Below are 24,143 nucleotides of genomic sequence, written 5' to 3'. Positions count from 1 at the left end.
CAACACAACATATGGATTGGGGATATTTAACGCACTTCAATGGAACCGGGAGACATTTGGCCGTCTCACAGGCCAAGATACAAGGTTACAAAGGGTGCTCGATACCGCCGTCTAGCTGGATGCGGCCGGTATTGCACTTTGGCGACCTCAGACGTATTCCCTATGGTAACACCAAGGTCCCTGGATGAATAATGAATACAAATATCGAAAAAAAAGGAAAGATTATCAAATAACATAAATAAAAATAAATAAAATAAAAATAACATGGTTGGCGTTCAACGGTTGGCGGCCAAACACATATATAATCGTTGTTGGTGGGGATTGAGTTAATGCTATTTCTGTTATCATCTAATATTTCATTAGAATACTCCTTCATACATATCATAATAGTAGTTCTAGCAGTTAAAATATGTTTATATCGTTGAGCATATCATTTATATACTTTATGAATTCTCTACATGTTTTATTTTTTTGCAAGCATTTTGTAGCCCCTTTGTGATCCACAGGCTAGCTGTATAGTTTAGTTTTTTGCTGTATTGTTTTATTGGACAATTTCTGTCATACAGTGATTTGATTTTCATATGCTTTGTCAATATAATCTTCTTCATATATTATTTTCCAGTTTTGTGTTAGTAATTCACTTGACATCCGTTCACACTTGTTTGTACTTGATGTTATTGGCATCCTTATCCTTCTTATAATTACATAGACAACAAAAACGGGTATGTGGCTCAGGAGGTAGAGCAGTCGTCTAGTAATTGAACAATTGCCGGTTCGATTCCGGCTCCTCCCGGGAGCGTGTCCAAGTGCCATTGAGCAAAACACTTAACCCCTAACTACTCCCAGTGAACGGGTTGGCACCTTGCATGTTTGCCTCTGCCGTCGGTGTGTGAGTGAATGGGTGAATGTGAGGCACGCGTTGTAAAGTGCTTTGGATAGAAACGGTGTATGAATGCAGTCCATTAACCTTATACTTGAAGCTGTTATCAACATACATAGCTTTGTTCTTCCTGTTCATAAAAGTCCATTTGTATCAATTTAATTGGAAACCCACAATCCTCTCACAGCTGAGCCAAATCTCAGATCTGAGAAGAATAAAAAGTTGTCAACACAGCTGCCATTAGAAAAGGGCAAACGGCAGACACAGCTACAGTTATACACAGAAAAATGAGAGGGAGATAAAAACAACACAGGCTTTTCAGAAGTATTCTGTTGCTATTACAGTGCTATGGAAACAGTGTGTTTCCTGTCAGCAACTGCAAACATTGCAACAGGAAATACAAAGGGGCCTATTTTGAATGTGTATGTTGTCAAGTTAGAAAAGGTCTAACTTCTAACTTCACGGCCGGGGAAAATCTATTCATTTTATACACAGAGGAGCTGTCTGAGGCCGTAAGCCCTCAAGAAGCGAGAACAAGCGCATCGGAAAACACACCTCCAACTTTGAACCCTCCGAGTTGTTTGAAATAGCACTGCATCTATAGAAGGAGAGCAAAAAGCAAAGCAAAAACACTTGTTACTCAGAGGATCTTTCAAAAGATTGACAGAAAAAGGAAGCGATGGGGAGCATTCTGTCAGTGTGGTGGGACTCCCAAAAGGTGGGAGACTCCATTTGTCTTCAAAGCAAAGTGCTTTTTTGTATAGTTTAAATAGATGTGGCACCTTGGTCAAAACACGGCACTTCAAAAAGATGACTAGCCTTGGAAAAAGATGACACGCAAGCGTTCACAAAGTGAAATTCCCAAACGCAGGTTGGAATATTATCCTCCTACACCGACTCTGAATAATACACTCCAACACCAGTCCTTTTTTGGTGGAGAGTGCTCTTTTCATTATTAAAAACAGCTTGATGTCGTTGCAACACGGTACAGTATATTTGTCAAAAGAAAGAAAAAAGATGTAGCAGTCAAGGCACCACGCAGTGAAAGTCCCAAATCAGTGGGAAACCCATTTCTCAGTAATACGCTGAAACACCGGTTTGCCTTTGATGCAAAGAGCTCCTTTCATTAATACGACAACTCATCTTTCATCATCCAGAGATTGAGTATTGCGGTTACTCCCCCTACTGCGGGGGGATCGAGTCCCACCAAAACCATCCCTCAAGTGTGCCCCCTACTCAGCAGCCACCCTGGCCTTTACAGTACCGTTCCAAAAGGACAAAGAAAATAAGCCGCCTGACCTCTTAAGAAGATTGAGTCTAAAAAAAAAGACGAGCATTTGAAAGTGCACTAACTATGATTTTCAATCATTTAACGTCATTCCATCAGGCCAGTAATGAGGATCTTGAAGACACCATCACTGTTACAATGACACTCTTATTCCCCATAATTGTACATTATGTACATTAATTGAGTCTTCACAGTCGTAGAGGAGAGGGGGAGGCGTGGCACATTTAGCTTCCAGCGATATATAATCGATGGGTCTAACAGACCTTCATCATACCTTTGTTGTTGGAGAACAGATTCCTCTTCCACCGAGTCTACATAGTCCTCATTTCAATTCTTAGTCGGTGCATCTTTAAAACCTTTTGATACATTTTTGACATGTCGTCCTCGACAGAGGAGATTGGCAGCGCCGTGTTGTCTTAACTACATTACGGGTTTACAAACTTGTGTTTTCACCTACAGTGGTATGCAATGTCAATCCTGCTGGTCACACCGCATGCAGTAGTATTACAGCAACCGCTGTTCAGTAGAAGCCTAAATTGAACAAAACTGGGATATTGTAACCCAGAACTCCTCTTGGTTTGGAGGTGGAGCAACAGCTGTTCAAATTAGCTACACAATGGCTGCATTTGTAAACACCCTTCATTAGAACCTACATGGGAAGCCCTCCCTGGACCTGCTGCCTGTCTCACTCTGCAGCCTTTAACAAACACGCGGCCCCCAAAGGTACCGAATGACTAGCAAGGCCGTGGAATTCTACAGCCGCTACCGCTTCCACCGGGTTTACAAGAGGCCAGAGGCACACATTGATTTAAGGTTTACACGATCAATGTTATCAACGCGGCTTTAGCGGTGGGCCACGCCATGAATCTCAATGACGGAGCGCGGCGTGCGAGTTGTCAAACTAAACACTGGTGAAGCGCGGGTCATGATGAGAGCACAGGTTTTACGAGCATCCTCCTACCCTATCGATGACTGTTGATGATGTTTATTTGGTAGTCATGTCTGGCTAGAGGCGCCTCTCTCTGAGACCCTACAGCAGGCCCCCTAGCATAGTGAATCCCCTGTAACTGACTATTGATCATGTGTCTTCAGTTGTTACTTGAAGGGGGTGTGAAGAGGGAGTGGAGCCCCCCCCCCCCCCCCCCCCCCTCTGTGGGAGTCCAACATCATGCGCCTGGGTGCAGTTCTCACCCATATCCACCTGCCATCATTGATAACTTGTCATCAGAACGCTTGCTTTTGTGGCAGAATAGTCCCCCCTCCTCAAACAATCCCCCAGCCATGTTTCAACCCCCCCCCCCCCCCCATATCATTACCATTCACCTTTTTTTTCTCTCACCTTCACCCCCCCCCGGGCCAATCTACCCAGAATTCCCTTCTCTCCACTATAAAGAGCCACGTCTCACTCTGGGAACTCACCTGGGGATAGGAGGCCACTGTCCTTGTTGGGTCATCTAGCTATAGTATATACTCTATAATAAACCTGTGTTTATCAAGTATCTTTGACTATCTACATTCATTGATCGGGTTATTTCAATATCACTGTGAAATAACTGAGATATCTGAGCTGAATGCCGAAGTGTTTTCCTCAGTTCTTTTTCTCACAATTCAAAATGTTCTATTGCACTTTGAGTGTAATTACTCATACATGTCTCAAAACTGTACTGGAGTACCATTGTTGGTGACAGGCAGTGGCGGCTGGCCACTAGGGGCGCTCGGGCGCCGCCCCCCCCTGGTTAACCCTGGTTAAAAGAGAGAAGAATACGATTTTTTTTATTTTTTGTTTGTTTTATAGCCCTATAAATAATATTAACATGTTTAAAATGAATAATATTTACTCATTTTAAGTATGTTTGTGTTTCCAATGCACAATATAACGTTAATATATCAAATATAAATAATCGTTTTCCTGAACAGGAAGTGACTCACTGTCTGATAGAGAATACGTTCCGTTACCGTAGCTGCATTTCTCCTAGCCGTATTTCTCTCGGGCTAGACGCAATAGCGCTTTGAGTGCGTGTGCACGGCGTGCACTGTTTCATCGCTGTATCCGTCGCAGCCAATCAGTGCGTAACGCGCTGTGCGTTGAAATATGATGTATTATGATGGAACACGGGCGCGTTTTGAAGTGGTCTAAGCAGCAGCGTCTATAATTTCCGTAGCCGCATTTCTCGGAGACACTCTCTGATTGGCCGACGTCAGTTTTTTCCGTAGCCGCATTTCGCGGAGACGCTCTCTCTGATTGGCCAACGCCAGTTTCTGGGTTACAGTAGATAGTCTCGGTGTTGTTGTGATGCAGCTATTTGTCTTAGAGCGTGACGGCAAGTTCTTTCGACGGTTAAGCTTAGGCACTCTTTCAAAGTTGGTTAAGGTTAGAGTTTGTCTTAGAGCATGGCGATAGGAACGCCAGGTAGTTTGCAGGCTGTTCGACGCGGAAATGGACACAGACACAGCTCTTCACTCACACAGTACTTGTTGGCTAACAACAAGCTATATATGGATGCAGTGTGGACATGCATGGACAATGGACATCAACACAGTCTGGACAGTGGAGTGGATATACTTTATCAAGCCCTTCTGCCTGCTGGACCACTGTGCGTTTCAACTTAACAAGGTAGAGTTGTGATCTCTCTCTCTCTCTCTCCCTCTCTCTCTCTCTCTCTCTCTCTCTCTATCTCTCTCTCTCTCTCTCTCTCTCTCTCTCTCTATATCTCTATCTCTCTCTCTCTCTATCTCTCTCTCTCTCTCTCTCTCTCTCTATCTCTCTCTCTCTCTCTCTCACTCTCTCTCTGATTGTGTAGGGCATATTGGAAGCGTGGCTGCATTTGACTGACTGTGATCATATTGATTGATGGCAATGGTGATAGTTGTACCTAATTAAATATTCGCCAATGCGTGGTACATGTTTGCAAAATGTTTGGTATAGCGCCCCCCATGGAGAAGAATGTACGGGCCGCCACTGGTGACAGGTATAGACCACGGGTTGTTATGGTTACGTCATTCACCAAGGGGTCACATGGTGTCGTAGTAGTAGTAAAGTCAGCTGTTCACCGGCGGGTTGCTGGTACGGTAATGAATGAGGGGGTGAACGGGGAAGTCACACTTTGCTGACCGCACGCTACACTGTGATAAACCAAGCTGTGATTCACTTTAGTTTTGTAGTATATGAACTGATCTAACTTTAATAAACGAACCAAACACAGTATCCTGGAGCAGTGATTATGTGACGAGCGGCGCGTCTGGCAGGTATCATTATTTCCCCGATTTAGTCTCTCGGTGACTGACTACAGTTTGTTTGGACAGTCGCGATACATTACATTTGTCAGCAAAAAGTGACACTGAACGAAGGATTGGAGCCACGAAAGGTCCCGATAAGTCAGACATTATTGGACGCGGAGCAAAGGAGCAACGCGCGCACGCACGCACAAAGGACCGGACCGAGCCAGCATATTTTGAGCTGGTTCTACCGCTGAGTGGAAAACTGTTATTATGCTGAACACGCTGTGGATGTGTGTGCGCGGCCCGCCGGGCAAAACTTGTATCATGTGTGTGACAACAAACACTTACCGTGCGCTGCACTGCACTGCTCTCTTGCTGTGGCTGATATATTTAGCGGGCTTTGCAAATGCATTGAATATTGGAATTGGATTCTCATGGTGATAACTGCATTCAAAATGAGTGGTTCAAATGTTGGGAAACAGGACAAAGAAAAGAGAAAAATAACTCTCACTGCAAAAGCTCTGGCAAATAAAGTCGAATCACTCCAAAAGAAACGCAAAGGGAAAGTGGAGGAAATAAAACATCTGATAACCTCTGTCAAAAAGCTCATGAACAATTAGCAAAATGTTGCACTGGTTAAAGCACAACGTGACGTTTTGATGCAAGTGTCTGACAATGCTAATGAACTTCATAACTATTTGATGCCTCTTATTCCACACGATGAACAAGAACAACAAAATGACTGGTTCTCAAAGGTCAATAAACATAAAGATGGATTCATTAACGATGTTAATGCCTGGTTTTCAGTAACCAGAGGAAACAAACCTCAGTTAGAGGCTCATAACAGGCCTACTGAAATGCAGCAGCATGCGGTTGCAGAGGAGGACAATGGAGAACATGGGAGTTTGGGAAATGTGGAATTGACTGGGCCTCAGTCGCACAGTATTCATTATGCTCAAGAGGATGTTCAACCAGAGGACAACATATCCAACCATAGTAGCAATAATTATGGTTCAAGATCTATTAGATCAAAGGTTTCCTCAAATGCATCTACACGTCTCAGAGCCGAGGCCGACATGGCCGCCTTAATGGCTCGGCAAAAGTTGCTTGAGCAAAAGCATGCTCTTGAAGACCAGGAAGCTCAAATAAAGAAACAAGCAGACATAGCAAGGCATGCTCTACAGGACCAGGAAGATCACATACAGAAACAAAAGGAACAACTTCAGCTTGAAGCGGACATAGCCGCATCGGTAGCAAGGCTGAATGTTCTGAGAACCTCTGGGTCAGGGGTGTGGAGTGCTGCTTCTCGTAAATCGGATGGAATGGAATCCTACTTTGAAAAGGGCCTCAACATTAATGCAGAGACATTTGTATCACACAAGGATGGAAGAGGACAACCTGCATACGTTGGAGGCACAAGGCCAAAGCAAAGGCAACCTGATGGAGCCAAATACCTCCAGAAGCCCTCACCACTCACACAGACCCAGACTATGATCTCAAATGCTACAGAGCACCCAGCGCTCACACAGAGACAGAGCACGGTCCCAAAGACTACATGGCCTCCATTATCTTTGTATAGAGACATACACTCTGTTTCCAGGAACAACAGCAGTGAACAGAACAACATAATGTCTATTATGCAAAAACAAAACAACATCACTACCATGTTGGTGCATCAGCAATGCATTGCTTCACTGCCTAAAAGAGACATCCAAATATTTGAAGGTGACCCTCTGCAGTACCATGGCTTTATACAGTCCTTTGAACAGACTATAGAAAGGAGGACTGACAATGCTGTTGATTGCCTGCACTATTTGGAGCAATACACCAGGGGGCAGCCTAAACAACTAGTCAGAAGTTGTCAACATATGACTGATGGCACTGGATATGCTACGGTGAACACTTTCCAGGAACACTTTGGAAATGAGCACGTCATAGCATCCGCTTACATGGACAACATCTTTGCATGGCCAGCTATTAAGTCGGAGGATGGGAAAGCCTTACAAGCATACAGCCTATTCTTGCGCGGATGCTGCAATGCCATGAAAGACGTGCATAACCTATGTGACCTAAACACATCTGCAAACATGCTTGCTGTTATCAAGAAGTTGCCCTACAAGCTGAGGAACAAGTGGCGAACTGAAGCATGTAACATCCAGGAAAGACATCGCAAACGTGCTATGTTTACTGACATTGTGACTTTTATTGAGCGGGAAGCGAGAATCGCTACAGACCCTGTATTTGGAGACAAACAAGACGCTCCAATGACGGGGGCTTTCAAGGAAAGTGGCAGAGCTAGACCTGTGCCTCGTCTTCAGGCTAGAGGGAGTAGTTGTGCCACAACGTTCTCCACAATTGAAAGAGATGCTCATTGGGAAAACGGAGTTAAGGATGGATATGAGGAGACTTGCCTTTTCTGCAAAGAGGGTGGACACACACTGGAGTAATGTACTCTATTGGAGAGGAGAGCTCACAGCGAGAAGATGGAGTTCCTGAAGGAGAATGGAGTTTGCTTTGGATGCTTGTGCACTGGGCACATCAGCAGAGAGTGCAGGGAACGTCTGTTTTGCAGGACATGTGGCTCACGACACCCCAGCTTGCTTCACATCCACTCTAAGGAGAATGGAGATGCAGAGAAAGGCAGGAGCAACTCAGACAGAGCAGTGGACAGAACTCTAGTCGAGATCCATACCGGTGGCCTTACTGGGGCCGGTGATCAAGATTGCAAGCTTGCCATCGTACCAGTTAAAGTTAAATCAAGCAAAGGTCAAAGGTCAGTGGAAAACTGCGCCTTTCTAGACCCAGGGAGTTCAGCGTCCTTCTGCACAATGGGTCTGATGGCTAAACGGGGACTATCTGGGAGGAAAACAAGGATCCTTTTACGTACTATGGGCCAATAAAAGGTGGTTGACAGTTGCATTACATCTGACTTGGAAGTCGCTGGATTGGACAGTGACCGATACTGTAAAATACCAAAAATCTTTGCACAACATCAAATGCCTGTCAATCGAAGTAACATCCCACAACGGCAAGATCTGGAAAAATGGCCTCATCTGAAGCATGTCTATCTGCCACAGATAGATGCAGATGTGGAGATGTTGATTGGTCTGATCGTTCCCAGAGCCTTAGAACCACTGGAAGTCATCCGAAGTGTGGATCTAGGGCCATATGCAGTCAATACGATGCTCGGATGGACTGTAAATGGACCAGTTGGAGGAGACAACAGTGTCATGGCAGCGTTTGGAGCTAGTTCTGAAAGCTCGAGCAGCACCAATAAGAAGAGGGAGTATAAACGTAAAGCTCATCAGGAGGTGATCGACGAGGCCAAGCAGGAGTTGAGGATACAGAGAGGCGAGAACACATGGCTCCTCCCAAAGCTCCACCAACGTCTTCATCAGATACAGCAGGAGACCATCTTCAAAACCAAGAAGAAGAAAAGGTCAACAAATATCAAAAAGGAGAAGAAGAGACAAGAGGAGGAGAAAGCCAAGGCAGAGGCCATCCAACAGGCTGGTCTGCATAAGCTGGAGTTGAACCCATACTGGAAAGATGGAGGGAGTGGTCTTCCCCCAGTGCATAGGACTGGTACTGCAGCACATACAGCCTCAGTAGAGAATGATGGAGGTGTTGGTTGGTTGAGGAAGAGTTTGAAGAGGATGAAGGAGCAGGCGGAGAGAGAACAACGCAGCCTCAGTGACGTGGTGTCTCAGAGATATGGATCTATGGAGAAGTTTCAGAATCAACTTGCAGAAGCTGAGAGAGCAGCACATGGCAGCACACTGCCCGTAGAGCTTACGTATAAGCGGGCTCGCCTCTTGCAGTCGCACTCCTGTGGGGCAGCTCCCCTTCATCACCGCCTCTCGTACGGGCCCCACCTCCGGGTCCTCCCCTTGGAACCGCCGTATCTCGTCCCAGCTATAGCCGCTGTCTCCCTTCTGAGCCGTTATCTGCCTGGCGCCGACCACTGGGACCTCCGACGGATTGGTCCGCTTCTCGGGGCTCCGGCGAGCACGGATGGAGGCCGGCCGACCACGCGCAGCCCGGAGCAAGCGAGCCCGAACTTCTTCGGCCGAGATCGTCGCATACCCTCCGCTGTTGACTTCCGGCGGCTCCCGTGGGCTCACCTCTTCGGTTGGCCTCGCGACCAGGGCGGGGCCCCGCGGCGGGCCGTTCCGCGCCTCGGGCCTCCGGCCACCAGCGTGTCCGTCGGGCCGGCCGCCTTGGTGGCGTATCATCTGGCACGTCACTACACCTCTCTCTCCAGCCCACCGTCTGGCGGTCGCCAGGTTGGACAACCCGCCGGCTGCTGGGTGGATGACGCCCTGTACTGGCGGGAGAGGAACCTCACAGCCCGGTGCTTCCGTCCGGCGTGGTTCTCCCATCACGTGGGGGCACTCGCGGCCGATATGGCCGGCCTGTTGACAGGCGTAGCAGATCAGTCTCCCATCCTTGCTCTGGCGGGGTAGTCTGAGCGGGGTAGAGGGCACGTCTCCCCTCCGTCGGCTTCCGGCGAAGCCTCTCTGGGGTGTGTCTCGCTCCTGTCGAAACGCCTGGAAGAGCTGCTCCAGGCGTGCGCCCAACTGCTCCTGGCCGGCGAAGAGCTGTCGGATGGACTCCTGGAGCGCGGCTATGTCCAGAGGCGGCTCGCGTCTCTCCGCGGCTACGCCGTGTATCATGCCCCGGGCGCCCCCCCTAGCGGGGGGCAGGACCACCTCCTCTTCGGACCAGTCGATCGCCGCCAGCATCACTTGGGGGAACGTCCGCGTCCCGTCCTCCCTCACATACCTCCGCATCTCCCGCCTCAGGGTCTCGTCTCCTAGACCCACCACAAACTGTTCATGCAGCAGGCCGGCGGCGTCGGCGACCTGTGTGGGCGCCCGATGTTGTAGGCGACAAATCCTCTCCTCCTCATAGGCGAATTGTCGCACAGTCTCGCCGGCGGCCTGTCTTCGGGCAAAGAACTCCCCCAGCCGAACGCTGACCGGGACCTTGTCCCCATAGGTTTCCTCGAGTAGCTTGAACAAGGCTTCCGTGTCGGGGACGGTTCCCTCCGTCAGGAAGCGTACAGTCTGCTTCGCCTCGCCTTTTAGGTGGAGGTGTACGACCTCTGCTTGTTCCTCCGCGGGCACTCGACTGGCACGGAGATGGGTCCTCATTGCCTGGATCCAGTCCTCCACAGGCAGTTTCCCCCTCTCTTTTTCACCTCCAAACTCGCTGCACTTCCGCTCTCGTTGGACGTACACCACCGGGAGGGGCGCTGGAGGAAGTCATTGGATCATGGCCTGCGCCAAGGCAAGCGACTCTTGGCATCTGGCCTGCTCCAGCTGTTCGTGCTGGTGATCCAGGACGCCCGCCTAGTCCTGGAGTTGACCGTGTAGGGACTCCACTTGTGCGGCCAGGGTCCGTCTCTCCTCGGCTTCCCCTCCTTCCTCTTTGAGAGGGGCCGGCGGGTCATCTCGTTGATCCGCCCGGGACCACCCGGCTCTGACCTCCGGCTTCGGGGTGTCGTCCCTCCGACATCTTAGGTCTCTTGGTCGTCACGTACGAGGGAGTGGAGTAGGATGTGTATCATGTTCGTGACGCCAAATGCAGCAGGGTGGATTATCCCTGCTTCGTGGGAACGGGTGTGCACAGTCACTGAGACACAGTAGATCTCTGGCTAACTGCACCTCCGTCTTTGGGACTGGAGCATCAACTGGAGGCTGGCAGTGGGAGTGGATGGGGCCAGGGATTTACCAACCTGGTCTGGTACTCTGGTCTTCCTCTCCCTTCCAGGGCGGTCAGCAGTACTCCCCAACACGCTCTCACTTCCCCCAATTACTCCTTTAACCCTCCCACACCTAGTGACTGAATTGTAAATAAATAACTTGGTTCCCCCCGCAAGCAGTACCCTCCCTCAGTGACACTAGAAACCTTACAGTAAGAAAGGGAAGGTTGAATAGGAAGGGGTTAATTGCAGTAATGTTACCCACACCAAAATGGTTAAGACTGGGCACAGGAAGGGACACGCACACAGAACCCCATTCAATGTTTTATGTTAATTGGTACGGTTCAGTTACAAAGATTTAATAGGGATAGTCAACTAGAATGAATTCCTACTATTACTCAGATTGTAACTCAACACCTTATAGCCACCTATATTATACACCCACCTATGGGTTCCTACCAGGAATAATATACTTCAAATGTGTTTCACTCATCACCCACGTCTGGGTCAGTTTCATGTACAATACCTCTCTAAGGCTTTATCTATGGAGTCACAGGTCTAGAACCTCCCCACAGGGAAAAGGTTAATTGAATGGGAAATTATTATTCAAGAACCACACGTTATCACACTCAAAGGAAATAAAAAATGTGGGCCCACTGTACCAAAACAAAAGTCCTATACTAATGCCGGCATATAATGTGTATGGGGTACCCCTATGAACTGGATTTAGCAACGTTAGCTTCACCCGTAGGCCGCATCACACTGTGTACTGTGTAATAGATCCGGAGCATCAAGGCTCTATTGTACTCAACCAAAATGGCGGCCTCGCCACGCCACTACCGTCCAGGTAGCAAGATGGCGTCGAACGCTCTCGTCACGGGCGCTAGCAAGCGGGGCTGGAGCAAAGGGGCAGTAGCGGGCTGAGGGCGCGTGCTGGATGATGGCGACCTCTGCCGGTCGGGACGAACTCCCGTGCTGGCCTGAAGAAAGCCGGTGCAGAGCAGACGTTGACGCCGGCGAAGACTAGTTGTTGACGGCCGGCGCTGGGTTGACGCGCAGCAATACTCTGGCCCTACCCTAAACTGAAGCTACTCTCTGGGTCCCAAACAGCCCACCTGCTACACGGTTATACTGTTGCGCAACGTGGCTGGCTACACTACCGGTCTCTTCAGCGCCTCGCGCTCGGTGTATACTGGAGTCAATATAGCCGTTAGCAGCATGCTAAATATACCGCACACACTGCTACTATAACACGCTATCTATGGACGTTAGTCCTTGGGTTCAGTTTCTCTTACTCACGCACTAGCACGGGTACTTCTGGGATAACCCGTCATATACTCAAGTTCAATACGTTCGCCCGTGTGGTCCACAACGAGGGCTCTGTCGAGACATGACCGATCACATCCAAGTCCAAACTCAAAGAGGCTCGTTCTCCCCCCTTCCGTCTCCATTGGCTTGCTTCCTTTCCCGTCTCTCTCGTACGCTCTCTGCCTGCCACCGCGCCCCCTGCTGGTACCGCAAACTAGCCCCACAGGGAAGCACTGGATGAAAGAATATGACCCAGTGTTACTGTTCATAATCCATATTCCAGCCGGTAAAAGAAGGAGAAGTCTGCGTCATTGTTCGAGGGAATATTAATGGAAACTAGTTAGTATGTCTTGGTGCACCAGGGGAGATAAAAGGCAAGTCAGCACTTCTGAATAATAGCCATATTTTCAGGGTGCTACAATGTCATTTGTTGCTCCAGTGAAATACCAGAAGGCACAGACAGACTCCACTGCTCCTCACCTTTTGGGTTGATTGGGCATAGTGAGGGCGTTTCTCTCATAGAGCCAACAACCCTTCCACCCTGAGGGTTATTGCAAAACTGAGCGAAAAGCAAACAGTGCCATATTGCGCCGTCCTAGTCACATGGAGCCACACAAAGCACCGGACAGCTTGGGCTGGTATGATTATCTCGGCCAATCATCTGCTGAAGTCAGGGTTTGTGGAATCAGACCCTTCTCACATTGAAAACGTCTTCTTCCTCCACTTCTGGTTATTGCTGTTGTTATTATTACTGATGATGATAATAATAATAACTGTCCTCCTGTTTTAGGATATAATACAAAGTAAGTCCTCTGTATATATCTGCCTATAGGTCTGACAACCAACTGTCAAGATCTACAGTACTTTGTAATATAAATCATATATACATATCCACAGCCTTTACGTATTACAAAAATGTAAGTGATTGCACCGCAGAGGTGAATTACAACGTAACTCTAAGTAACAAGTAAATAGTTACACATGCCCTAGGGGTAGGTATAAATCTTACAATGTCATAGAATTATACTCACTAACGGTAAAACAGCATTTTCTCCTGCCATTCAGCACTGTTTAGAGATATCATTTATTGATATGGTATTTCATTATTGATCTAGCTTACTACGGTGTGCTAGGATGCCAAGTGGCTCATGCCAGCCAGCAAGCTAATGCACATGGTAACTATGTCAATGGAAAACGCTATTTTGAATGGCTTACATCAAAACGAATTAGGTTATGCCCCATGCAGTGATGTACAGTAGTACTCGAGTCCAGGACTGATTTGCAGGACTCGTGACTCGACACTGATGACTCGGACCTGGACTCGAGCATTGACTGTATTCGGAGTTGCATACTCGGACTTGTTCATTGATCATTTTTGTTTTGTTATTTTAATAAAAAAACATATTTTGTAATAGGCCCTAATCATTTGGCATAAGATATTGATGGCTATATTAACGTAACATTATTTAATTTCGGTGGTGGGCGCTGTGCCATTTATGTTTAATGTAGACCTCTTTTTATTTGTATGTCAACTGTTTGACTGCCAGAGTGGAGTGGATTCAACCTTGATGACTTGGACTCGGACTCGGACTAGGGTAATGGGGACTCGACTCGGACTTGACTCAGGCTCTTCTTTGGTGACTCAGACTTGGACTCGAACACATGGGGACTCGAGACTCGACTCGGACACACGATTTAGTGACTAGATTACAACACTGGCCCCATGTAATCGTGGTGCAACCAAATGTAGTAGCTGACTTAGTTACAAACTAACTAGTAGTTACCAAACCTCTAGTGTGGACTCTACACCCTGGTGCAGCCCCCTACTGATCTGGCAACTTAAAGGCTCTGCTTGGCAGTAACTGAAGCAGAACACATCTGTTTGAGCTGCCAGTGACTCCCCTGCTGTTGAACAGACAAACTCAGTCATCTTAGTCATCTATTATGGATGGACATGCAGCGCCAATAAAGGAGTGGTCACCTTGTTGTAGCAGAGTGCACAAGGAGTAACGCTACACAAGAGAGAAGCTCCCAACCTTCAGCTTGTTGTAGCACAGAGTGCACAGGGAGTACACAAGAGGGAAGCTCCAAATGTTCAGCTTGTTGTAGCACAGATCGCACAGGGGCACAAGAGAAGATCCCAACTATCAGCGTAGCCGCATTCAACGCCATACACAACCATCAATTTAAGGGCTTTTTTTAGTTTTTGTTTGTTTGTTTGTTTTAGACGAGTACATACATAATGATGCTTGTAAAAACACAATTAGTGAAGCTTTTGTTGAATTGGATGTATTCTGGAAAAAGTCACTTCAATACTGTAACCAACAGTGCCATGCACTATTTGGTACAGATAATGCTTTGTGTAGGAGCGTGTGTGGTAAATAGTCAAATCATGGTGATTCTCTTTTTAATGTTGTGTCCAAATGAGCAATACACTATTTTGTCAAGAAGAATCATCACTATGCAATCCTCTCGGATGATAGACCACATACCAAGTCTGTTTAGAAAATCCTAAAACAGCCGATGTACTAACAGTTGTACAGACAAAATGATACACCCAGTGTGTGATGCCGGACTCTAAAGAAACTCTCTCCCATCTTTAGAAATGACTTTTCATGTCACTTACAACACCCACACTTTTAGATGAGATTTGAAAGCATCCAAACGCACAACAGACGTTATGCAGGTACCGGTTCTCCTTCTGAAGGAACTGTTCTCTATACAAACTGGAGAGTGGTAGAGAGTTGAGCAAGCGATTTTAGGTATATTCCCTATTCTGGTCACCAAACCAGAATTTGGTGCAGTTCATTGGACAATAGGAGTAAGCTGCCTCCTGATAAGAGTGGTTTGTCTGCGACCCTACAAAGCCTGGAAACAGTCCATTCATCCAAGAGGCTTAAATGTTCTTGTGTTGGGTCTGGTGGCCCGGCACCAGGCATTCTGTCAGCATGCCAATGCCTGGCTGGGATGTCCAGGACCAACCTGAACTGAACCTTTTTTTGACATATGATGTATATTTAAAAATAAATGTACTTCCTTGAATCTGTGGAACATGTTTGTTATGTTTTTTTTTATTATATATATATTATTTATTTTGTTTGCCCATTTTTTTCTTCCCTTGTATTGAAGAGGTTGTTTTTGGTGGCTGTATCAACACCTCATTTTAAATGAATGATTTCCTTCCCTGCCTGGCTACCCCACACCTGAGAATAAAATAATTAAAAAAAAACGTACAAACTGGGCAGTGCATTAGGTAGGCAGTGTTCCTGGCTCCAAAAAGCACAGCTAATTGATTAATCAAAGCTAATTCACCCCACTGTGACATCATCGAGGGATAAGCCATTCTGAACAGCTTGCTTAGGCTGGTTAATCTGAAGACAAACCCTGGCCAAACGGCAAGGAGTACATTATGTCATTTGTTTTCCCCTCAGCACCTAAATAACATTTGAGCCATTTCAAATCCATACGAAGACTGGGGCATTTCGCTATAGATTATCCATAGATATGACCCCTTTAGGACTTCGTTTTTAAGCACATGGTAATGAAAGACAAGAAAGCAAGGAGAGGAGATAGGGTAACATGCAAGAAGGGCCGTGGCTCGGATTCAAACTCACAATCCTGCAAACACATACAGTTTTGTGCCACTTGGCATGTTGAGCCACCAACACGTCTTATGTCATTACACAAGCACCACATAACCCCCATTGTTAAATGAATTGTGATAAAAAAAAACAAAAAAAAACATCTGTGCTACAGTAGGGCTACAGAAACAAGAGGCTTAACGTTCGCTGCTCCACTCAAAGGCCAGAAGGCGCAGACAGCCTCCGCTGCGCCGCACCTTTCGGGTTGAACGGACACAGTATGTTGTAAAGCCCTGGTGATTTGTCTCAGGGCTTGAAGTGACAGGGCATCCCGATGTGCCAAGGACATGAAACTGGATCGGGATGGTTCCGGTACGGTTGTGAATAATTATTTTATGTCCTGCGTCTTCCAATAGGAAGATGTCTGGTGATGTTCGATGTGATATTATGTTAATACTATCATTTATACTTTTAAATATCTCTATGTATTTTTACTGTGTATTTTTTATACCAAGGATTGTTGTTTTTACAGTTTTATATGTTTTGTATTGTATTGTTGTGCAATGTTTTTTCGTGTCTTGAATAAAGTTGAATTGAATATTCATTCAATCTTTATTTAATCTCGATGGATCATTGAGAGCAAGCTCTCAATTGCAATGATGTTGAGAAAATGCATCACACCATATAAAAAGTGCAACAACAAGAAGACAATTGAACCAATTAAAACTATTGAACCAATTAAAACAATAACATAATTATAATAATACAATTGAAACATTTTAAATAATTGGAAACAGCTGCAGACTGTGACAGAATTGATATATGATATCATATTTGATCATGAGAAAAAAATACTGGTATAATAATTGTTAGGATATAGTAAGTGGCTAAGTGAGGGAATATCACCCTGAGGGAGGGAGGCTGGCCCTGAGAGGGAGGTTAGAAGGGTCAAAGTATGGGAGACAGCAACAATATGTACCGGTGTGGTGCTAGTCAGCTCCGGTATGGAGGGTATTGTTGTCTAATTTCTCATCAGGAGCAATTAAAGACGCCACTGTCATGTTAAGAGTCATCTCCAGATAATGGAATGTTGGTAACCAAAGAGACAGCATTCTTTTTTCCAATGTAATAGACAGTTTGAAGTTGCTGAAGTGACAAAGGGTGAGAGGCGTAATTACATTTCTCAATATTATCATTTTATTCCACTGTCGTACCCTTGCTATTATTTTACTTATTTATATTTTTTATTTCTACGCCCCACTATCCGCTGGGTGCATACTATGACCTTTATCATGTTTTGTAACAGATTACATAAATTCAAGAAGCCTATTGGAACATTAGGTTCTGATTTGATGTTGATTAATATCGGCATTATTTTATCCCACTTTATGCTTGGCTCTTACTGCTTGTTTAACACAGATTTTATGTCTTATTTCTTACTGATGTAAAGCACTTTGAACTGCAATCCCCTGTATGAAAGGTACTATACAAATAAAGTGTATTATTATATTATTATATTAAAGTGTGTCCCACTCAGTCTGACCGAAGCATTATGCTCCTACCATAGCATCAGCTTGTTGTGTGTAAGCTCGTCCTAACTGCAAGTATGTAACTGCCTTCTTGAGTCCAGATTGATTTGACAGCCCCTGTGACATCATCAAAGATGTATTTTTTGGTATTGTATGATTAATTAATGTGTGATTTGCAGTCCTTTTAATTTTTTTTATCTACTTTTTCTCCCCATTTTTTCTATTTTTTCTCCCTTCCTCAATTTTGTATTGTCCAATTCTACCCTCCCCTGTCTCGAACACTGTTAGACCATGCCTCCCACAAGCCGGCTGCAATGTGGACCACGCCTTGCATCACGTGTCCCCTCCGGTACTCGAGGAGGCAGCCGTCGCATCTTTTCACCTGCACAGCGCGATCTCTCAGCGACGAGGGTCTGCGTGGGAGGGACACGCCGCCCCGTCGCTTCCTGATTCTACTGTGCAAGCGCACCAACCGACCAGTAGGAGTCACTGTCCACAACGTCCGATCCCCACCCACCAGCTTCCTGCCCCCTAATACTGCCAATTGTATTAGTATGAACGACCAGCCAAGCTGGTAGCAACGCCGAGAGCTGGGCTCGAACCCAGCTTTGTGAGCTAAGGGAAAGCCTGAGAACACCTCAGGAAAGTTCTACTCGAAAGCGTATTTGTATCCACTTCTGTCAGAAACGTAACTGTGTTGGCCGCAAAAATAAAAAAAGGATAAATCCTGAGGCTCCGGCTGTATGGCAGGCGATGGACAAAACTGGCCCGGTGACACATGTGTGTCCATGTGACATGTGGGTGTTTTGAGCTACAGAGTCGGGGGAGGAGGAGGAGGCGGCTTCCAGGGGACACCTTACGTTACCCGCAAGGATATGAACAAGTGACCCAGCGTTTGGATCTATGGGACGCGCCTCCGACCGAGCGGCAAGCTGCATCAAGGCCCGAGCAGTGTGGCGGCGGCGCGGCGCCCATCTGCTGTTGAGGTCTGCTGCTATCTGCAAGCTAATCCACGCCTCAACGGGAGAGCTTCATGGCTGCGTTACCACCACAGCTTGTTCAGGATAACGAGATTGTGAGACCAGAGGAGGTAAAGAATATATATATATATATATATATATATATATATATATATATATATATATATATATATATATATATATATATATATATATATATATATATATATATATATATATATTTTATTTTACAGAATATTTTTTCAAAACAGCAGCGTTAGCCAAGGCAGGGATGGAGAGACTCAGATATGGAAGGAAGGTCAAATGTGAGATGAGTAAAAACAACCAGGTTAAAAAGCCCCAGGGGAACAGACCGGCGCACTAAGGCCCACACTGGGTGCTTGCGACGTCGCAAGTTTGAGTCTGGCTCTACAGCTATACCTATGTCGCATGTAATCCCTCATCAGCAGAAATGCCATAAAAAAAATTACAATCTTTCAAAACAGCATAGCATCAACATTATCTACCTGATGCGTTTTGTGGGGAAATACTGCTGAAAATGTAGTTCCCTATTTTGAGCCTCTGTGCCCCTATTTGATGTCAGCTAATAGATGCACAACATGCAGAGGAGACTCAAGGTCAGTTCATTTATTTGACGTAACAGCCGGCATCTACTGTAAGTACAGCCCTCTCTCCGTACCCGGGACTTGGCTGCTGGCGACTACCTCCTCTCCAGCTGACTAATCATTTGTGTATGCACTTCTAATATGCTTTCAATGTCTTAAAATACACATCATCCATCACGGCGCAATTGCAAATGTCAGCGCTGGAAAAAAGGGCATCTGAAGCACGGCCTGGGTGTGATGTATCCGACATGTGCTAGAAATATATAGTGTATATATATAGAGAGAGAGATAAACAAATATAGATTTCCTCAGGCTGCCGCATGCTAGATCCAAGAATTTGTTTTCTCGCCAGGCCGACAAAAGCAGATAGGGATTGATACAGTGCAGACGAATCAATAGCATTCTGATTGAAATGGAGAATGGAAAATAATCTACATCGGGATGACTTAAGTGTATTTGATATAAACGTAGTAGATCAGAATGTACAGCATCTACATGAGACAGTTCGCCGCCTGCACACCCGCCCTCCTCCTGTGAAAGAGTAAGGCGGTCTGGCTATAATTTGGTTTTAGGGTAGAACAGCCTATTAAGCATTCACTAAATCCCTGTAGACATTCCAGCCTTATCAGTGCACTGCAGTGCAAGAACACACGCACCCAATGTCAGGACGTGGCGAGGCGAGCTGAGGTGCACACACCATGTACTTCGACAAGCCTGCGTCTCTTGACATTAGTCGTGTGTCATCCTCTCCAAGGGTATCTCCCCTCTCCCTCCCCACCGCATCCCCATGACCTGAATCAGAATATTCTCTCTCGTCTTTTTTTTTTCAGTCACCCAAATTTACAAAGTTGTTCAAAGAAGAAGTACTGCTCCAGGAATACTTTTTTTTTAATATATATATATATATATATTTTGTTTATTTGTTTATTGCTTTGTTTGCAGTCTAAAAGGCATGGACAGACTTTGCACAAACTCGTTATATGTAAAATCATCAATAGTATATATGTTGTCACAGTATTAAGTATTTCTGCCAAACCATTTGGATCCCAGTAGCCTATAAAGTATTTGGGGAATCCAGTGGTCACTGTACAGTAGGTTCTAGATGCAATGGTTACCTTGACAGATGTGCAGAATACAGAGTGCATTCCTACAGGTTGCTGATGTTGTGTGTGTGTGTGTGTGCGTGTGTGTGTGTGTGTGTGTGTGTGTGTGTGTGTGTGTGTGTGTGTGTGTGTGTGTGTGTGTGTGTGTGTGTGTGTGTGTGTGTGTGTGTGTGTGTGTGTGTGTGTGTGTGTGTGTGTGTGTGTGTGTGTGTGTGTGTGTGTATTAGAACTGTGAATCTTCACTGGCCTCATGATTCAATTCGATTCAGCTGTCCACGATTCGATTTGATTTAATCCTACGATGCATCTTGATGCAGCTCAATAATATATTACATCCTCAATTTTATAATCTATATTACTGCACATGGCTACTTTTTCATCAATTAATACAAAGATACATTTACTTTTATTTAGAAAGTTGTTAAATCAGAATGTCAAAATAAATGTCTTTACTAGTGTTGCATGATACAGATACTAGAAAGGTATCTCGATACCCAGCTGTTAAAAACGGTTCAATACTCTATTTATTAGTATCAGTATTAGTATCAATACTTTTAGAATAGCCTGATGCTGTATTTTCTATGGGTTGAGTGGATGCATGACCAGAGCACTAGCTTTAATAATACAATAATAATAATATAATCTATTTGATTTGTAGGGAGCTTTATAGTTGTGGAGCAAATCCTAAAGCGCTACATTGTAAAATAACACAAAAGCTAGCAAGAGAGTAAAACAAATGTATAGGCCTACCGGTATATATATATATATATATTTTTTTTATTATTGTAATAATCGATTATGTTCTGTCACTGCATTGATGCAGAATCGTCCATGTCCGCATTGTGATGCATCTTAGAATCGAGAAATGTCCACACACCCCTAGTGTGTATACCTAATTGTATATTGCGGTGGATAGATTGGAACAGTTACCATGACGGAGATGTGCAGGATGCGGAGCTCCTCCTCTGCAGAGTCGCTGGCAGGGTCTTCGGTGGAGGAGAGGCCCGGGAGGTTCTGGCTGCCGCCCTGGTGGTGGATGTGGAACAGGAGCGTTCCGTTCTCCAGCCACTGCTGCCTCCAGCGCACCAGAGGGATGTCCTCAGAGTTCCCAGAGATCTCTGCAAGGAGGCGGCACCACACAGAGAGGGCATAGAACATTGTTATTTTTGTTGTTGTTGTTATTATTATTATTGTCACTGTATTTGTAGTGGCCTTTGTATAAACCCAACACTAGGACCACCGTGTTAGAAGGAGGATGAGGAAGAAGAAGAAGAAGAGGAGGGTGAGAGAAGGAGAGGAGAGAAGGATGAAGATATTTGGCTCAAGGGAAACAAGGAAGAGTATACATTATTGAATGAATGAAAGAATTACTCAGTATTTCTAGTACTAGGACACAAAGCACTTGGAACAATGGAATCACTGCATACATTTTTCAGCATGGGTGGCGCCTGTGGGCATTGTATGCCTAATCTTGGCAGTGCCAGGGCCATTGTCAGAGTGCCAAGCACTCTACCCCATTGAGCGACCCAGGACCACTCACAACATAACCAAGGAAATGTGTCACCAGAGGAAAAAGCATGCCCTCTGTATCTCTTTACATCTGCCCTACGCTGTCTGTGGCAGCCAGACTGTTAGGAATCATCACGTGCCATGTGTTGTACCCCCTCCTCCCTCTCCATGACAATACACGCCGCTCATCGCTTCTTTTGCTGGCTATTAGGGATGCATGCCAAAGCAGACTACAGGCACAGGACACAAGCACATTATGCATGCATGACAAGACACAGCGAGTTTCATGCTGTTATGTAAGTGTATAGTGTGAGAAGGAGTCGTGCAGATAGAGTGCATTGAACTGGAATATGATGTGAGGACATAACCCGCAGATCACAGGATTATGTCTGGAGAGCAGACTGGGGGTGTGTACAGTATAGCTGGAGTGTATAATCCATATCGATAAGAACTGCTCTATAAAGCCTTTCGGATAGGCCACTACAATAGCAAACACTTAGCAGGATAATCACCGTTCTAAAATATACATAACTACTTTGACTACCTACACTGTTACCATACATTATGTGCTTTTACGGTGATGTGCTGATGGTGATGCAGTTGTAATTGCATGAATAAAACCCAGTAGCAGCTGTAGTGTGTGGAGTGTATCTGCACAGTGTGCTATGCAAGACCATCACATTGATTACTTTTACTGTAGATCACAGGCCTGGATCTGTTCAAGATGGAACAAATCTCACTTACAGCTATAGTGGGTAGGTAGCCTGCAGTGACAATGACTGTTATTTGTCTCTGTTATTTCTTATGTGTCAGATATACCATTGCATTACTTCCAACTAAGTAAGCATAATAAATCATGCATTAGCAATTATGCATATATAAACAACTCTGTAAAGAAAACCATCCAGTGTTTATCAGAGGCTGTAGATCACACCGACTTTGACTGCATGCTTGCCATATTACTGATTGTACTGTTGCAATAGATAGATAGATAGATAGATAGATAGATAGATAGATAGATAGATAGATAGATAGATAGATAGATAGATAGATAGATAGATAGATAGATAGATAGATAGATAGATAGATAGATAGATAGATAGATAGATAGATAGATAGATAGATAGATAGATAGATAGATAGATAGATAGATAGATAGATAGATAGATAGGCAGGCATAGGCAGGCAGGCAGGCAGACAGACAGACAGACAGACAGACAGACAGACAGACAGACAGACAGACAGACAGACAGACAGACAGACAGACAGACAGACAGACAGACAGACAGACAGACAGACAGACAGACAGACAGACAGACAGACAGACAGACAGAATCCCCAAATCAAGACAAAACATATAACATATTTGAACTGCATTACTGGGCCCACTTACCTAAGGCAGGGCAATTATCATTACATGACATCTACAATACAATACCATTACAATTACAAACTCCTGACTCAAGAGTTTTTTCTTCGTCCTAGTTTTGGTTTTGAAATAATGTGGAAGTGAATTAGTCATGTGCTAGGCTACCATGCAGCAAGGGGAACAGCTCCGGTCAATGGTCTCTAACTACACACCCTCAAAACCATAGGCGGAGTTTGAACTTGACGCCAGGGGGTGCGACTGCTTGGCGAACGATACCCGCGCGCACGTGCAGCGAGCGCGCACGATTTTTTTGACCTTTATTTTATTATTTTAGCGTTTTTACAATGCCCTAACCCCTAATTTTTTATTTTATTTAGGTAGTACAGCAGCACACACACACACTCACACACACAGCACTACGTGGATCATTTTTAACTGACTTACTCTTAATCATTGACAAAGTGACAAAGATAAAGAAGGAAATACTAAAATAAAAAGACCACAACAAGTATATTGCTGCTCCACTAGACCACTTTACTGTACCAAACATGACATACAAAAATAACAAAATACTGTGCAACACTCTGCCAAGCGCACAGCCACGCACACGTATGCATACAGTAGGTTGTCAAAGGCTGTACAAACAAAAGTTCACATTTTCTAATAACAGCATTATTAGACATGCCAATCCAACGAAAGATGTGCTGGTCGCGCTGGAGAAAAGAAAAGAAAAAGATGTTGCGTTTGTCTTTTGTTATTTGTTATTCTAAGATGCTAATTCATCTGTATCTGGATAACCAATGAACGGATTCTGTCGGGGCAGGTAGCGTTATTTCGGGGAAATTGATATCTATAGTCTGGTATATTTTTCGTCCATGAAAAATGGAGGCTCTAATTATTATTATTCATAGAGACTCTCGAGCAATAATAATTATTACAGCCTCCATTTTTCGTGGACGAAAAATATACCAGACTATAGATATCAATTTTCCCGAAATAACGCTACCTGCCTCGACAAAATCCGTGCATTGGTTATCCAGATACATTAATTATCATCTCAGAATA

The 24,143-nt window shown here is 45.1% G+C and overlaps 1 protein-coding gene across 1 annotated transcript in view; it reads right to left on the bottom strand.

Moving 5' to 3' along the window:
• astn1 (astrotactin 1) overlaps positions 1-24,143 on the bottom strand; it is a gene marked incomplete at both ends in the record, with an annotated part of 1,409,859 nt that overhangs the window by 1,072,252 nt on the left and 313,464 nt on the right. Inside the window, 2 exons of the mRNA XM_084327731.1 lie at positions 9,184-10,252; positions 21,131-21,318. Coding sequence (XP_084183857.1) covers positions 9,184-10,252; positions 21,131-21,318 — 1,257 coding nt within the window. The remainder of the gene's footprint in view (positions 1-9,183; positions 10,253-21,130; positions 21,319-24,143) is intronic.

The sequence above is a fragment of the Notolepis coatsorum genome (genome assembly GCF_963971535.1).
Source record: "Notolepis coatsorum genome assembly, chromosome: 13".
Taxonomy (NCBI): Eukaryota; Metazoa; Chordata; class Actinopteri; order Aulopiformes; family Paralepididae; genus Notolepis; species Notolepis coatsorum.
This window is presented reverse-complemented; position numbering and strand designations above follow the sequence as displayed.